The 18,086-nt window shown below is 35.3% G+C and overlaps 1 protein-coding gene across 4 annotated transcripts in view; it reads left to right on the top strand.

Moving 5' to 3' along the window:
* The window catches only part of PLXDC2 (plexin domain containing 2), a 234,880-nt gene that overhangs the window by 178,744 nt on the left and 38,050 nt on the right, over positions 1–18,086 (top strand). For all 4 annotated transcript variants that reach the window (XM_048950495.1, XM_048950494.1, XM_048950498.1 and 1 more), the window contains 3 exons: positions 4,271–4,370; positions 12,819–12,914; positions 13,801–13,882. In XM_048950495.1, the coding sequence (XP_048806452.1) occupies positions 4,271–4,370; positions 12,819–12,914; positions 13,801–13,882 (278 nt within the window). The remainder of the gene's footprint in view (positions 1–4,270; positions 4,371–12,818; positions 12,915–13,800; positions 13,883–18,086) is intronic.

Below are 18,086 nucleotides of genomic sequence, written 5' to 3'. Positions count from 1 at the left end.
TTTTTTCTTCTTGAACAATGTGACTATTCATTATAATCTTTTCCTGCTAGTGCATAATGTTCCACACACTTTGTTTTGTTTTCCTCTGTGATTAATGCAGGACAAATTAGGCAGAAGTACCAATGACTTTGTTAATGGTTTATGATATTTTTCTGAATTTCACTCACTTGAAGGCTTTCTTTGTTCATTTAAATAGCAATGACTCCCTGTTTATCCAGAAACCTTTATAAAAGTTGAAATGCCTGTTCAGGTTGCCCAAAATGTGAAGTAATAATATAATTCTGAGACTTAGTGTTCCTTTCTACTGTACAAGTAGGCAGAAGTGAATGTGTGTGATTAGTTACTGGCACTTGTATAAAATTGATTTTCCTGCTATATGTGATAGAATATATTTCATTTTGAGGCTCCAAACACTCCAAGCCTCCTGATTGTTAATAGAAAATTTAAAAATTGAACAATCTGAACAAATATTCTGCCTGCATTATACATTTTTTGCACTTTTTTGTCTCTGTTATTATTATTATCAAAAATATTAATATGGAAGTAGGATCTTTGGTTTTATGAGGTGTTCAGTTTATTCAACTTAAAACCCCAAAATAAGTTTCATGCAATTTGGTCTTTAATATTTGTTGAGGCAACTGGCAATGGAAATCCTATATAAGTACTATTGTATTCCTAATTATTATTTTGCAGCTTACTCTGGCTCTTATCTTTGACTCGGGTTTGATGTGGGGCAGTAATTGCACCCTGCTTACCATCTCCTTCAGAATAAGGTCAGAGGCCATTATTTTATTCTTTTTTTTTTTTTTTTTTTTTTTTTTGAAGAGTAAGATTCTGACTAGCCCTCAGAGAAAAGTTGAAAAGAAAAAAATTTGGGAGTTCTCAGATGGAAAATACTGTCTAGATTACCGTGCCTAAGGAAGAATGGAATTCAGCGTAAATTCTAAGTATTCTCCCTGTTGTTGAATTACTTAATCAGTAATAGAGATGTCAGCATCCCCAAAGCATTTGGGAAGCTCATTCATATACCTGTGATTTACACAGTACAAGAGTTCATATTGTTGATGGTAGAACCAACATGTATTTTGGAATGATTCTAGTTAAAATCCATCATCCTTATACAATGTCATAAAACTCCTTGCTCAACTGTTCAACTTGTCAGCCTGTCATGACGTGTCTTGTCATTCAAAGGAGAGATTCAGAACAGTAGCTATTTGCTTACTAACTGTGTATGCATGTAGTTTTCAATAAAAAAAACATGTCACTTATCATAAGATTCCTTTCAAAAGGGTGTATTCTCTAAAGATACATAATATGGTAAATGTCCACTTTATCCTTTCATCTCATTGAAAAGACTTCACCTGTAAGCTCAGTACACTCATCACTGATTAATGTTTTTAATTTAAACTTAATTTAAATTTAATGACTTAAATGTTTTTTCTGTAAAATCAGTTATTTCCCCCTATTATAAGAATAAAAATATGCATTTGAAAATGCAGATTTAATTACGCTGCAGTTTTTCAAGAGTTTTTCTTAGGTTATTAATTACCTCTACTTTACATTTTTGCTCCATATGACTACTTACTGGACGTAAGTTATATCACAGTTTGAAGAGCTGGCTACACTCATTTTACTTGTGAGACTTCCTTATCTTACATATTTTTTTCTGCTTCTAAAGCACTTATTCAAAACTTCAACAGCTTTTTAAAGTTGCTGCCATTTTTCCAGCACACTTTGCAGATCATACACCTACCTGAACACCAGTTCCAGCTTTATTTTGTATCTCTAAACTGATTCCTTTCTTCATTTGCTTCATTTCCTTCCTAACTTGAAAGAGAAATAGTCATTGCATTCTTCAAACCAGTGACTTGATATTCTGACTTGATATTGTGCTCTCAAAATCTTTCAAGACAGTTTCCCTCATCATTAATATATGTATTTCTCTAAAGTATTCTGAGATTGTGAATAATTTTCCCTTGTTTTGTTTGTGTTCATGCTAAAGAAAATTTATAGACTTGTTATGAACTCTGTAAGTCTTTTATTTGGAGGACTTTGAAAGTATGTCTTTTCAATATCATATATCACATTCTCCAATATATGCATCGCAGCTGAGCTGATACAAGCTTATCTAATAGCTGATACAAGCCAAGCTTAAAATGATGTAAAAATAGCAGTATTACCAAACTATTTCTTGTAGATCAGGTATACAAGAAGTTCCAGATAAATGCAGCCAAAACAGTACAAATTCACAGATTGTAGAGAATGTAAAATAATTTGAAATTTATGACAGTATTTAATTTACTAGAACTCACTTTTTATGTTGATTTTCTCAAATTTAACTTTTCCTAGCCTGATTCTAGTGAAATCAAAGCTAAAGGATATTTTGGGAACAAGGAAAAGGAAAAACAAACTACATTTAAACTCAAATACAAGAAAACATATCATTGTTGGTTGGTTGGCAAAAAGACAATACTGAATCCTCATTCACTGGATTATTAAAGGTTTTTTCTTTAGATTTTATCTGACAAGTGAAAAACACTGTCCAACAGTATAGTTTTGTTATTTTCACATAGATAAACCAGAGTATACTATTAGATTAGCTGAGTTAGCACCTTGCATCTCAGTCTGTAACATCTGTTCCAGTTTCTTCTGTCCTCAGTCTAGTGATTCCTGGTTAACTATAGGCTAGCTTTCAAAAATAAGATGTCCAGCTGTGATTTGAAAGCAGCAGTGGATAGAGTGTGATAATTTCCTTTGGCAGTTTATCCCAGTGGTTAACAACTATCAATCATAGAAATCTTATTCTACTTTGAAACTGTGTGCAGTTTTCAGCTTCTGGTTGTACCTTTCTGTACTGAATGCAAAAATTCTTTAGCCCTAGAGTTATTTCTCCTCATGGCAGTACTTGTTCATGGTAATCAAGTCAGTGTTCCACTTTCTTTGAAGAAGACAAATCAATCTCTTTAACAGTATTAATGGCAATTGAGAACTACAGAAGCTTTCAAATGATTTTTGTGACTCTTTTGATCTTCCTTTAGTTTTCAGAATCTTTTCAAGAAATAGACCCTCCTAAATTCTGTGTTAAACTTCAGTAGTTATCTAATGTGCATAAATATAAAGCAGCAACGTCACTCTTAGGTTGTATTTCACTGTTTATGTAATCAGATATCACATCAATTAAGTTTCTTGCTCTGATTACTCCTCTGAAAACTGGTGTTGCTCATTCACTACCATCCCAAAAGTCCTTTCAGAACTGTTGATTTCCAGAAAATGATCCCCTGACTTCTACTTCGCACTTTGTTATATAAGCTGTAACTTTATAATTTTCACAAGTTCTAATTTGCTAATTCATCCAAACATTTCACTATTTTTACTCTGTGAGTATCATTTGAGGAACTGGTAGGCAGTAAATTTATGTTTCCTTCCCAGACTTTAAGAAAATCTGATCCTTTAATGATGGATAAGTTTGTGATTAGTCTGATTAACTATATTAATATTATATACATTTTACTTGTCACTAAGTAAAAACCTTACAGAATTCTACTATACAATTCAAATATGCAATGATCAGCCAAAGCTGCAGTCTTCTCCAAAAAATGAAATAAAATTTGATAACGCCTACTTTCATAAAACTATGTTACCTGGCATCAATATCTCTGCTCTGTAAAGCTGGACTAGTAGATAACTCTGTAAGTCCTTTTATTTCTTGCTGTAGATGTCAATGTATATCTGACATTTTCAAAATTTTCTAGAACAATTTCCCCGCTACTCCAAAATATGTTGAATATGAACATCCTCAGACTAAAAATATTTTCAAATAGATTGTAAAACACTTTTCAGTGCAAGTTACCTGAGTCATAAATTTTTATTTGCTCATCCCAAACTGAACTTTCTATTCAAGTGTTTAATAGCAGACAAGAGGTAATGCCTCCTCCATGTCTGATACTAGCACCTCATACCAATTTGTCTTCAACTGGGGGAAATAAATTACTGAAAATTCCTGCTCTTTTCTCTGTCATTATTAACAATATCCCACCTCTAAATTTTGATTAGAATATTGTTATATAAAATTCTAAATGAAGCGGGACAAAATAAAATTGAAAACTCTATTTTCAATCTTTAATACATCCTTACTCATAATTTGGTGTATTATATTACATACTTATATAAAGTTACAGTGGCTAAGTGTTCATTCTGAAAATATTGTTAGTTTTTAGCTCAATTTTTTTAGTTCAATTGTTCATGCGTGTCTTCCTTTTTTGTCTTCCAGATTCCTGTTGCTGTGTCACAGATAAGCTCAACGAACCACCCAGTGAAAGTTGGACTATCAGATGCGTTTGTGGTCGTGCACAGGATCCAACAAATTCCCAGTATGTAGTATGTAGTCATACTAATGATTTGGAGGCCGAGAAACAAATATAAGCTGATTACATTAAGGATGATTAGCAACACAACAAATTACTTCCCTAATTTCAGCTTGTTAATTCAAGTGTAATTTTATTTGCATGGTAATTCCCAATGTGCCTTTCTCTGTCATTGTTTCTTTTATGCAGATAAAGTAAGTAAATAAAACTAAACAACCAGCCAAATAATGTAAACTTAAACTGTTTACTCACAGAATTTGGGATTCCATAAGATTCTCCATCTGAATTCTCTGTCCTTATTCATAGAAATGAAGAAACAACCTGTTCAGAAAAGTCATCTGGATCAAAATAAAAAATAAAAAATGTATTCAGGCTGGAAGTTCTTGATACCTCTGAACTTCAAATTCATGTACATATAAATGCCATCTTGGGCTCAGTTTTGACAACAGAAATGCAGATGATATTTAATTTTACCTGACATTAACTGTACTGTATATGAGTTGACTGAAAACTAGGAGTAGGAAATCAAGTATGATTTCCTTAATGCTTTGTTTCAATGTAGTGTGCTCAGACCCCTTTGAGATGTGTAGCCATTAGAGAGCATGCTTGCTTTCAGTGTGCATTTTTATTTATAGATTTGAAACAAATTTGGTAGATTCAATTTTTGATGATTTTCTAATAGTACGGTGCAAATGGATGGAACTGCAGTTGGGCCAGCCTCCTTGGCCTGAGTCCAGGTTTGCTCTAAAGAGTACTCTGGTGGAAATGTGATGCAGATGAAGCTGGTAAAGACTGACCTGATCCAGCTCATCTTTAAGACGACATGCAGATGGGGCTGATACTGAAGTTGAAAGTACAGTTGCCTCTCTCAACTCATTTAAACAGTCTTAGGTATGAGGAAGGATAATTCTAATGGCATGAGATTATCCTACTATGAGAAAATTGAGAGTTTTAGCTTGTTGTGAACTCAACGTGGCGTGAGAGTGGTTAGAATCCAGGTCTCACTTAAGAGATCAGATCTTAGGAGAACTTTGGTTTTGATACACGGTAGATGTGATGTGCCTATGGATGGCTGCATAGAGTACTTTTGAGTACTTAGGAGTAAATGATTCTAAGCAACTCATATTAGCGGTTTAAGCAGTGTTTGTAACTGAATGATCTGAATATGCAAGTCTTCAGATTTTACAAGCTACTCAAACAACTTTTTTTTTACATTTACATATTTTTATGTAGAGTATCTGGTATATGTGAATTTTTATTATGATTTGAATATTTCTGTAGAACTGTTTCAGACATGCATCTTGTTTTACTAGTAATACAAAGTGAAGCATTTGCTGAAAGCATACTTATTTGCTGATCTTCTTTTAGTATGTCTGTCAACCCTTTTGTCACATGACTCTATCTGCTAAGTGAAGCAACTCTAATTACCACAAAATCTGTCTAGTATTTCATCTTATTAGATTACATTAAGGAGTGACAGATAAGTAAAATAGAATGTGTGTATGGAGTCTAAAACACACTGCTGCAGCAACTGATATATTCTCACTGTATCCACATTGCTACATGACATTCACTACTTTGCTCCTCAACAACTGCTTCTGTGAATGGTGGTAATCTGTGATTACTTCTGCTAGTTTACAGTTTACAGTTAGGGCTAGTATTAGTCAGGGGAATCATCAATTTGTCATAGATTTTGCTGTGGCCAAATTGTTCTTTCAGTGAGACAAGTTTTTATTACTGCATATAGGCAACATAATAGCATCCTTGAGAGAACTACTACATAGTGTTGGCCACAGAGAGCCAGTGTCATTTGTTCTTTAAATACTCATGTTCTACCATTTCAAAGGTGTTAAATCAGCCATGGCTCTAATCAGTTACTGAAAAGCATTATGTACAATTTTTTTTCTTTGTTTCTTAGCTCTTTCAGGCAATAGAAGAAAATAAATTACTGTTGTCTTCTCCCGGAAGAAAAAAAAAAAAAGATATTATGGCTATTCGTTCTTTCTCAAAACTTTAGAAAAGACTTTTCCATGAAGCAGAATTCAATTTCCCTTTATGTTCATGGATAGTTAAAAGAAAAAAAAAAAAACAAAACCTTCTGCTTTATGTTTGAATTATATCAGTTATTTATGTATACGTCTTACATTTGAAAAGAAACCAAACATCAAATGCAATGCAAACCTTTTTGAATGGTAGCACACTCTCAATTCATCACCCATATAATATTTTATCGGAGAATATTAGTTACTCTGACTACTCAAATGCCTACCAGAAAATGAAACTATTACTCAGATAATAGTATAAGACTAAAGTCACATAACTTCGGATAACTGAGAGCTAGTTAAAAGGTATTTCTCACTTTCCAGACACAAGGGAGTAGTACTTTTTCTTCCCAGTGTAAAGTTAGCCCAAGTGTAGGATCCTTATATTCAATTGGCCATTGGATGTGCTTGTTGCTCAAAACTGACATCAAAATAAATCTAGTCTACCTTAAACTTAGAAAGTTAACTGTCAAAAGGTGGAATATTATAAAGGCATTTCAAATTTTAATATGGATAAAGCTCTACAAATATCTCCTAAAAAGAGTAATACAGACAAGAACTCAGTCTGAGCTACTAAATTTTATGAAATTATGAATGTTCATATGTTGTGGTCACTGTTGAGAACAAACAAAGAAAGGGGTGGAGTGAGAGTATTTCTTCCCTTCTTGATAATTAGAAGCCACAGGAAAAGAGATCTGAGAGTGCTAGGAAGGAGGAATTTAGTGATTAGGATAAGGGATACTAAAGGGGTTTATTTTGGATGTTCAACATTGTTGTTGGGAGGAAGTAAGATTAAAAGCTCAGGTTCATAAGAAATAAGTTTTGTTTTGGCAGATTGTGAAACAAAACCAGTATTTTGTTCCAGAAATTGATCTTGAACATATTTTAAAACTTGAGAATGCCTTAGGATGGGAAGGGGAATGGACGGAGAACAAAGGATGATAAGCCAAATTGGAAAGCCATCAATAAATATGTTCCCAAAGGCTTTGGTGTAGCCTTGAATTCCAGTTTCAGTGCAACTTCAACTGAAGCATATTTTCAAGTGGCAACTCTGCATATTGAACTATTTTCTGCAGATTCTTTTCCAGCAAGACCCATGAAAACAAACAAACAAAACAAAAAAAAAAAAACAGAACTTCAGCATCATCTTCCTGAATGGTAAAAGAAAGCCAGCAGTTTATGTTGGTGATATTCATCTTATAAAGGTGCAGAGCAGTCAGATAAATCTCAAAGCCTAACTTGCTGCTGCCTTGCTGGTGGATATGTTATTTACCACTATGTAAGGTGAACAGTATTTATTCTTACTTTCCCCTAGTGTGATTAACAAAGCAGAGTGCCAGATCCTCCAGGCCTGCATGTTCGTCTGCCAGGTGGTTGGGTACCTAGGCTCTATGTGTCAAAATCAAGAATAGTGAGGGGAAGAGATGGGTGGGCTGCCAATCTTTGATGAAATAACAGCACTTCCTCATCTGATATGAAGTGATTAAAGTTAAAAATTTTTTTGCCAAGGCCTTAGATGACCATCAACCAACCTAAAAATTAGACAATTGGGTGCAATGATGACTTAAGGGAACTGAGAGCAGCACCATGAATTGGGGTAAATTTGAAATGGTGTGGAGGCTTACAAAGTAAAATGATGGGTGATAGTCACAGACCATTGCTGTAGCAGAGTTTTTGTATGTTGTTCATAAAGCAGAGCCTGCTTCACTGATTTTTTTTTATATGTCCATGAGATGCAACTTCCAGGTTTGGCAGATTTTCAGTAACATTTAGAAGAAACATAAAATGAGTATACTTAGGGACTCTGACTTTTGGTGTAAATTTGAGTGTGTATGTCCATAACAAAAGCAATTGTGATGGCTTCATTGCAGACATGTTTTTTCTCAATGTCTTCAATATAAATTAGTTAATCTTAACAGTCTTAACAATATGAAGCTGTTTAAGAGAAAAAGAAATCACTTTGACATTCTGTTTCCCTTATATTTATTGTGATACCATCATACCATACATGTGGTACCACGCTGACAAAATATATAATTGCATGATTTTTTTCTACTCAGTAGAAAGATCTGCACCTCTCTGGTGCAGATTTTGACAAGCATGGTATTCAGGCTCTTGTTCATGGCCGATGAAAATACATAGCTAATGGCGGTGACTATGTTGACTATTGTTTTGTAGCTCAGAATTTGCTCTATCAAATAATGCTACTGTGCTCTTTGTATCTGTTGTAGTTTGTAAGGAAATAAATAGGAAGCATTACTTTTGGAGCAACCTACATACCATGCAATTGTGTATAGTGCAGTAGGTGTGTGCCACTCTTCTGTGTCCTTTACATTTTTCAGAAATTGCTAGCAGCATAAAGTGGATATGTCTCATAAATTCTTTACTTCAAATTGATTTCTGTACTTCATCATTTGTGTTTTCTACATCAGCTAGACTTAAAAATGAAAGTACAGCTGTACAAATACATATGGCTATGTATAGCAGTTTTTGGTAGGTTTATGGCAGATCTTGATTCCCTAGAAATCTTTCACTGTCAAAGTTTTTTTATTTTTGTGAACATATAATTGAAAAGCTCAGACTGTCTTCTCCAATATATTCATGTTTCACGGGGTTGCAGGTTTTAGTTCAAGAATGCTGTACGAGGAAAGTTATTGCACAGTGGAAAAGTACTAGAGAGATTATGCATCTGGACACATATTTAGAATAGTATATTACTAGCTACTGACCCTTCAGGTATGTTACAAAGACACTGCTGCTCTCTGGTGCTCCATCTCCGCTCTCTATTTTGTACATTTAGTTAACTGGAAGTTCTGTTCCATGGAATATTTACATGTTATTATTTAGTTTAAAAAGACTGTGATAAAAGCAGGTAGAAATGCTTTCTCACTCCAGTATCTTGCACATCTATAATTGACTGATCTACCACTTAATCCCTTGAAAGAGTTCTTTTAATGGCCTTCTGACCCCCGCATGCTATCTATTTAGGCCACTTACCTCAAGTAGCTGGTGTTTTCCTGTGCTTCTTTTCTTCTGGAAATGCGTCTTTGGATTCATACTCAAAGATAACACAAATATATTCCACAGAAATAACCAATAAGCAATTTGGTAATTTGTAAGTTAAGCCAAATGTACAAAATAACCCTGTTACTGAAAAAAAAGTGTAAGCTTTTCATATTATACAGTTATAAAAGGTGTTTGAGATAACCAGACCTACAGAAGAATAATTTGTGTGGATAGGAGAAGAATATCTGCATGTTTTCTGAAATTCAGAACCAGAAATGATACTTAAAAAATATATACATATTTTGCAAAAGTCCTTCTCCTTTCCTCCTTTTCCTGTTAGAGCTGATACTGCATTGCATCTGTTCAGCAAAATACCCACGTTATGCTTATTTTTTGTCTGTTGCTAAAATAAATGATTTCTCTTCCTCTTGCCGAGTTAGGGCACATGCTGAGGTACTTGGGCCCATTACTTCTTTGTGATTCTGCATTTATATTTGTCTGTAAAATAGTTAAAGAGACAGCATAACACAAAGAATAACTTCCACCTGAGTGAAGGGCATGTGTCATAAGCTGAAGAAGGGGTCTTTGTGGAGTGATTGAGGGAGAGTGACAGAGGACAGTACTCACATTTCAGTTTATCCTGTTGAGTTTAACATTTCTAGCCTGTTTATTTAAGATGCAGGTTCGGAATGCTAAATAGAAAAAGGTACTCTGCACAGCAGGTTTCCAGTCAGACTTTCAAGGGAATCTACACCTGCATTTTTACAGCCTAGCCACGCATAGGAATTTGAATGCTTGTGTGTTTAACTGTCTGCCTGCAAGCAGTTAGAAAGTGACTACCCAACTACCACTTTGTGCACAGGTTTCCCACAGTAGACAGGATGCAGTTGGCACAGCCCTCTTCTGGGTGAAGGAAAACAAGATCCTACCTAAATATGCCATGCAGAGGGGTTGAATGTGATCAATAGTCATGCTGGACAATGCATGATTAAAAATATGTGTTTTGATACCAAACATAGTTCACTTCAACATCAGTGTTTTGGCAGTTTCATGTACTGGGTGAGATGAAAGTGTTTGTGACTTGGATTTTTGGGAGTCCAAAACTCCTTATGCCTTGGTAGCCTTGCATGGAGTGTGCTGGGGAATATTCGGAGTAAACAAGATTATAACACAGCAGTCCATACCAAGGCAGATGAAATGAAATGGATTTCAGCTAAAGTGCCAGCAATTGCATTTTAATTTAAGCGGTTTTTTGGGTTTGTTTGTTGGTGGTTTTTTTTTTGGACAGAAGTATAAAGATTTCTGTGGAAACATATTAGAGCCTTCGGCGTTGGCAGGAGTTCATTTCAAATGCATTTTCTGATCATTCTGATTTGGAAGGTGCTCTTATAAGAGTTATCATCCTGGGAACACAGACTTCTTACTGCTGGAGAGAGATTTTCCTCACCCCAGCAAAAGATTAGCTTTGTCTTAAAAACCCTTTCTTCCTCTTGGGTTTGAAGGATGTGGCTAAATAGAAGGTATTTGTTAGGGAAAATGTTTGGCACATTCCAGTTTCTGTCCCTTATTCTGTCAGATTGAATTTGTAGGTAAAAAGCATTGCTAGCTCAACTAAAGGTACACTTCAGACCAAGAGAGAGATCTCCTATCAGAAGGGGTTAAGCAACAGCAAAACCAGCCTAAAATAAATGGCAGGAGGAAGTGTTTGGCAATGCTGCTAGTTTGGAGCTAAAAAGAAATATCATTTTCCAAAAACCAGGTGCTGACTACAAGTGCATTAGAGCTTACACAGTGAAGGAGGACATAGCTGCTTCCCACGCAGCAACCCTGGCCAATGCAAGAGAATTAACCCACCATAGTGCAGCTCTGTTTCTGCCACCCTCTCTGTCCCCCAAGATTCCCCCTGCTTATTCCAACTGATACTAATAACTCAGTGGTTATTTTTTGTATGCAGTGAAGAGAATTCCCAGGTTTATTTTTAGATGTTTATGTTATGTTTAGATGTTCTTCATCCCTCTTTGACTAGTAAGCTTTGTACCCTTACAGCAAGAGGCGCCTTAGCCATGGGACACCTTGGATGCACTTTTTCTCTTCCCTTAAGACTAATATTTATTTTGTAGATTTATTTGAATCATAGAACCACTAAGGTTGAAAAATACTTCTAAGATTGTCCACCTACCACAAACATTACCCTCTAAATGAGATCCCAAAGCACTACATCCACCCTTAAACACCACCAGGGATGGTGATTCCACCCCTTCCATGGGCTGCCTGTTCCAGTGCCTAAGAACTCTTTCTGAGAAGAAATTCTTCCTAATATATTTTCTTTCTGAAAAATGCCTGCAACATCCTTCCTACCAGGAGACTGAAGAATACTGCTGTTTTTTGCTATGTGATTTTATGCCAACCGGGGAATGCACTTCAAGCTGCAAAAACGCAGCCTTTATACCAAGCAGCAAGGTGTAATCCTTTGTGTGTAACCCTTTATTCCTCTCTGGCATGGTTTCACAGAAATCACTGATTGTATTTAGCATTGATTTCATTTGAAGTTTAGCATATCCTTCAAAGAGGATATGAATTTGAATCCAGGACATCAGGAAATCATTATGTCAGATTGGCCATATGGTGTGTACTTTTAACTTGCAAATTTTCAAATTTTCCAGCAGTTTGCATTGCAGCCATACTCTTAAAATCTGGTATACTCAAAATAAATAATTACTAATCTTGAAAACAGAGATTGCATGATGCTTTCACTCTTATCTCGTTCTTCGATTTTACTGCTTTCAATGTGTTCACAGCCCACAAGAACTGTGCACTGACTATATTGAATTTCTGCTTTGAGAAACTTGGGTGCAGTCAGCTTGTGTCAAGATTATACGTTACAGTGCATATTTAGGAGGACTTGTCTTGTCTTTATAATGTAATTTTCTAATGTTTAATGCATTTAGATATGAACTAGCCTGTAGCTAGCAAATTTGATTAAGCAGTGAAATCAGTTTTGTTTGCAAGTTTTGACAATAACTGACAAAATGAGCATATAAAACATATCTTTCAAGTACGAAGCTGAAAAACAACTTAGGAGAGCGAGAATCTGAAACACACCCTAAAATGCCTGACAATTTGCTCAGTAGAGTTTCTACCTAGATGAACAAATAAGAAGCTTGAGAGCTCACTCAGCATTTTCACAGTCCTTTCCCAGGAACAGGTACCTATTTTGTCAACACTTCCTATCAATTGCTTTTACATATTCCTTCAAAATGTGTAAAGTTAAATACTTATCCTTGAGGAAAATTGGTGTCATGTTCAACTAAGGTACTGTGAGCAATCAATATATCCACTATTTTTCACAGTCTACAGGCTGCAAAATAATAGAGTATGAAAATATTTTATTTTTCTTTCCTGGTAGATGTCCGCAGAAGAACAATTTACGAATACCACAGGGTGGAGCTTCAGATGTCAAAGATTACAAATCTGTCAGCTGTTGAAATGATACCTCTTCCAAGTAAGTAAACTGTAGAATGTGAAGGAGCCAGATCTGGGGTACAGCCTCAGCTGCAACACACATACAATTTTAAATATTTTGTTTTACCTGTGAATTTGGAGTAGGGACAGATTCATTTATCTTCTCTCAGATTTATTCTCAGCTGAATGATGCATTATCCAATGCATCTTCATGTATCTTAAGTTAGTTTGTAGGTACACAGCTCCCATTAGGTTGTGAGTGAAATCTGTGCCAAATAATTTTTCAAAAGAATGCTCATATTGCCTTTAAATTCTTTTCCTCAAGAAAATAGAGCCATTTTCATGCTTGCTAAACAAGCACAAATACTACTAAGTACTTTGCATCACATCTGAAAGGAACATCCCCAAACACATTTTGCAATTCGTTCATCTCTTTTGTTCAAAGTGATGTTTAGTGATATTGGAGTTTAAACTGCCAGCTGTACTGTTGTGAAAAAAAGAAACTGGAAACTATCTTTCATTTTTTTCTAATCTGATTGTATTTCTTGTACACTTTCCTGCCGATCTTAATGACTGTGTGTGTCTATATGATAGCAACACCAAAAAACACTGACACCAGGGAAGAAAAGTTTAATGAAATATTAAATAATTTATAGAAAGATAAAAACTCTGGCAATGAAGCTGAAAGAGCTGTTGTGGAAGTGAGATTACATTTACAAATGCATACAAATGAAATCCTACAGATAAGATGTTCCTCTGTGCACTGCCTTATAGTAGGCTGGTTTTAGTCTGTTATTTTGAAAATCTGTGAACCTGTATATTCCCTACATATATATAGTCAAAAGATGTATCCTTCTCTCATACTTTCTGTGGTAATTATTTGTTAGACTACTGTAATAATTTGTGTTTACTTACCTGCTTCCCAGCTTGTCTCCAGTTTAACAGCTGTGGTCCCTGTGTCACTGCCCAGATTGGTTTCAACTGCAGCTGGTGCAGCAAACTCCAAAGGTAAAGAAAAGGATTTTTCTTTTTTGACATGTATATGCAGCTGTGCTCAAAGGATATACAAAAACATTTCCAACTGCTCACTGAGCACAGAGAGATGTTATATTTGGGGTTTACTTACATTCATTCACATACATACTGGTAGACCTTACTTGCATTCTTTAGCCATGCAACGTTGTCCTATTTCACTTCATCCATAAAAAAAAAAATAATTAAGAAGGGTCAAAGGAATTGTTTTAGAAATTGAGCCCTTGTTCCTATTTTCTTTATCCTGCTTTAAAATTCTTTTGAAGGACTACATGAGAAATAGAAATTGTAATAAAATTCATGTTTTCTCCCTATACCCATTGCTTTATCAAAAACAATTTTACTGCAGAGAGATCTGGGTGGCATTGTAACTATAAAGACACACTTGTTCTGTAAACACCAGATTCTTTTCTCTCCTAATTTCTCATAGTTAGTGAGCACATTGGGTCCTTCAGCCTCTCACTGCCACATTCATGACAGCCTACTCAGTAGTAGGAACAAATTTAACTCTGTGGAGCAGTTGGAGCACAGACAGTAAAATGGAAACTGCAGCTGAAGCTTTTCCAAAAAGTTCTTCAGTCACTGACCTTCACTGACCTTCATAGAATAAATTTATGTAGCACTGGTTCTCTCCCACTAAATGCAGAGGCATAATGGATACGTTGTGTTTTTTAGCCCTAGTGATTAGGCTCAGAAATCCTGTATATAAATGGATGCATAATGAAAGGAGAAAAGGTTATTGGCATTCCAGAATAGTGAGTGCCATGATAACATTTTGAAGAGCTGAAAAATAGCTGATGAACTTTATATGAAATTAAGAAGTTGGGGTCACTTCTTTGTTTTCTTAAGTCTCATCTCTCTCAATAAGTGGGTTTTGTTGTTGTTGTTGTTGTTGTTGTTTGTTTTGCAAAACCTCAATTTCTGTGGAATTAAACCTAAATTAAATGATTCTGTGAAAATACATGTCAGTCATCTTCAAGACTGAAGATAGTAACAGAGAACTATTCCAAACAAGCATGAACAGATATTGTTTGCTTTAGCCAATTTCTTGCTTTCAATCATTGCTTGATTCTCCTTCCTTTACTAAATGCCATAGCACTGTCTGTTGTTTTGTAGGCAGTGTTCTCATTTCTGTTTGGATAAATTTATTTATAACAGGTAAGATTTGAAGAGGCAGTAAGGTTCAGACTCTTACAAACATCTGTCAAACTTTGAGATCTTTCATTTTCATCTGTTTTTCATAGCTTCTGAAGAACTGCGTTTCCTAAGTTCTAAGGTTGCTGGAAAATCAGTTGTGCTGAGAACGGAAAGAATTTTATCTTTCACCATTAGCAGAAAGCAATATCAAGCATGTGGTTGCACTGTGTTCCCCTCCATGTATTTAAATGAATTTGTGGCTGCCCATTTATAACTGGCAAGATGTAATTTGCTGCTGAAAAATATACAGTTTTAACACAGCTATTTTTATTCAATTAAAATCCACATTTTAAAAAGTCTTACGTATTTCCCCATGAAGATCACACTGCAGTCAAAGATGAACTGCTGTGAAGCAGTTCTGCTGTTTCCCAAAAGCATTCAGCTCAACACTGCTGCACAGTTTTGTCTTCGATGATCTGCGACAGATAGACTTAGCATATTTATTTTATATCATTACTAAATGTAATGAGTCTGTAATTTCATAAGAGCAGTCTTCAGAAATCATTTGACTAGCAGCAAAACAAGGAACTGGAATTAATTCCTTAAAAAAAAGGATGCATCCAGAAAAGCAAACTAAGATTATGCCACTGCACAGGAATCATCTTTAATTTAAGATTTAAATTACTTAAATTATTTAAATTAAATAAATGACAATTTAAAAACAGACATACTGTCCAATTTGCATCTGTAAGAATGAATGATAGTAAAGCTGGATTTAAGCAAAAGCAGGAATGTTTGTAGAATCATAAATCAGCTTTGATTGAAAGAACATGCTGGAGGTCATCCAGTCCAACCACTTGCTTAAAGTGGGGTCAGCTGTCAGCTCGAGACTTTGGTCAGCTGGGTCTTGAAAATATCCAACGATGATCCTCTGAACATCTTATTTTTATGCTAGATTTTATACCTTATTTCTTAACTTCTTATTTTCTCCAGTTCTATCAAGAATCACATCTGATATAGTAGGTGGAGGTAAAGTTCATGTGAACAGGCAACTTACTTTTCAAAATGTGAAGATTGGGTGTCTTTTTAGTAGTGTTACAGTTTAGGATCATTATGATTGGGAATCATTCCTGTTAGCTTTGTTAATTTTCTGTTCTGTATGATACTCACATCTGCATACTAGTCCAGTGGCTCTGTTTTATCTCGCTGTTTCTCTGCATGTTTATTCATTTTAGAAATATACAAAAAATCTTTACTCCATTACTCTTTTTAGGTATCTAGATTGCAGCAGAGTCCTCAGAATCATCAAATTCAGTACCTCGTTATGTTTTTACTCCCTTCAGAAATAAATACATTGTGTTAAAATGTTCTTTCTGCATGTGATAGACTATTTCAACAAGAATACCTAACTATCCTGGTTAAAAATCATAAAGGATAGAAAGTTTTGAGTTCCTCCAACACAGTAGTTCAGTTTTTTCTGTGTCACTGCCTTGTAAATCACTGTTGACTTTTATCTCCTGTTGTGATAAACATTGTTCTACTGCAGGAGAATAAAATCTGCTTAGAAAAACAAGGGCAAAGCATTATGTGAAATATCAACATAGACATTTCAGAAATGCCTAGAATAGAAAGTATATTAATATTTACACCTTGCAATGAGTGGGTACTCTAAAGGGTCTTTGAAGTAATCAAAAGTAGAAACTTAGTAGCAGTGCCCAAGGAGTGCTTCTGGGTTGCAAAGTGGGGAATGACTGGACTTGGGTATCTGAGAAGTGAGAAAAGAAAGACTGTCGTCCTTGGCTTATAGGCAAAGCCTAGAGGGGAAAGGCATCTAGCCCTTGGTGCAAAAGCCTGAGCTTGGTACTGGTGGCATCCAGTATACCAGTACCACTAAAATGATCCAGTGCTTTGCTTTCTGTAAAGGTAAACTGCCTGCTTGCCAAAAGAAGAGTGTGATGGAGTAATGAGGGTCACAAGTGTGACTGTAATATACCGTGAGTTCCTCCTCTGAAGCTGCAGTAACACTTTGGTAGTCTTTGGTCTCCCAGAACAAACATGCTTCCATGTAGATAGCAAGCAAACACATATCCAGTGGGAATAACTGTTGATCAGTTCTACAGCCCCTTTTTTTTCTCAACATGACCCAACAGCAACAGTGCTATTGAGAATGGCTTTTAGTATTTTTTCTTTGCGTAAAATTTAAACCTTATATTGAATCATTCAAACAATAAAGTATAGGTGTTGGAAAAATAGAAAATGTATGTAAAACCCATAGCTGCAAAAGGAAAGTAGACCAAGAGAGCCATTGCAGAATAACTGTACCTCCCCCATGTGGGCAATCTATGTTGGAATGAAAGTAATTTTTTTCTTCAACACGGTGGCTTGTTTGCTACTGTAACTTCAGCTCAGTTGCTGTGCCCACTCTTGAGTCTTCAGAGAGGTAGGTTATTCTTAAAGGTGATTCAGAGCAAAATCCTCTAATACTCTCTGTGTACTTCAATCACAGTTTTAGTTTTCTTAAGGGATCATCACTACTGACCCTGATATCCAGTATGTAGTATGTAATGTAGTTATGTCATGACTAAAGTAAGGGCACCACACTGCTTTCATGTGACTTCAGCAGATGGAAGATCCATCATCAAGGTTATTTTATATATATATATATTTTATATTATTTGAACAGTTTATAAGGGGGAGAACTTTTGCATTCATGAAAGAAACTAAGTATAAATACAGACACTAAGTCACATAGCCTTCTCCTACACATGGATCTGTGTCCATACACCAAAAACACTTAGTAGTCACCTGCGTCTGAAACTTCAAAAATTTGCCCTCCATTTTCTCTCACATACCAGCATGCAGAAACAGATAAGTCATTGCTGTTTATATAATCTTTCTGTGCTGCAGAAAATGTTTGTGTACTCTAGGCATTTGGTATAGCCTCCATGTTAGAGATGTCAGTTTTAGGGAAGTCATTGAAAGCATTATGACAATTTTGATACTATGTTACAGGTTCAATTTGTACAACTTGGTCCTGCTGATT

This window comes from Lagopus muta, chromosome 7 (genome assembly GCF_023343835.1).
Source record: "Lagopus muta isolate bLagMut1 chromosome 7, bLagMut1 primary, whole genome shotgun sequence".
In the NCBI taxonomy this organism is placed as follows: domain Eukaryota; kingdom Metazoa; phylum Chordata; class Aves; order Galliformes; family Phasianidae; genus Lagopus; species Lagopus muta.
This window is presented reverse-complemented; position numbering and strand designations above follow the sequence as displayed.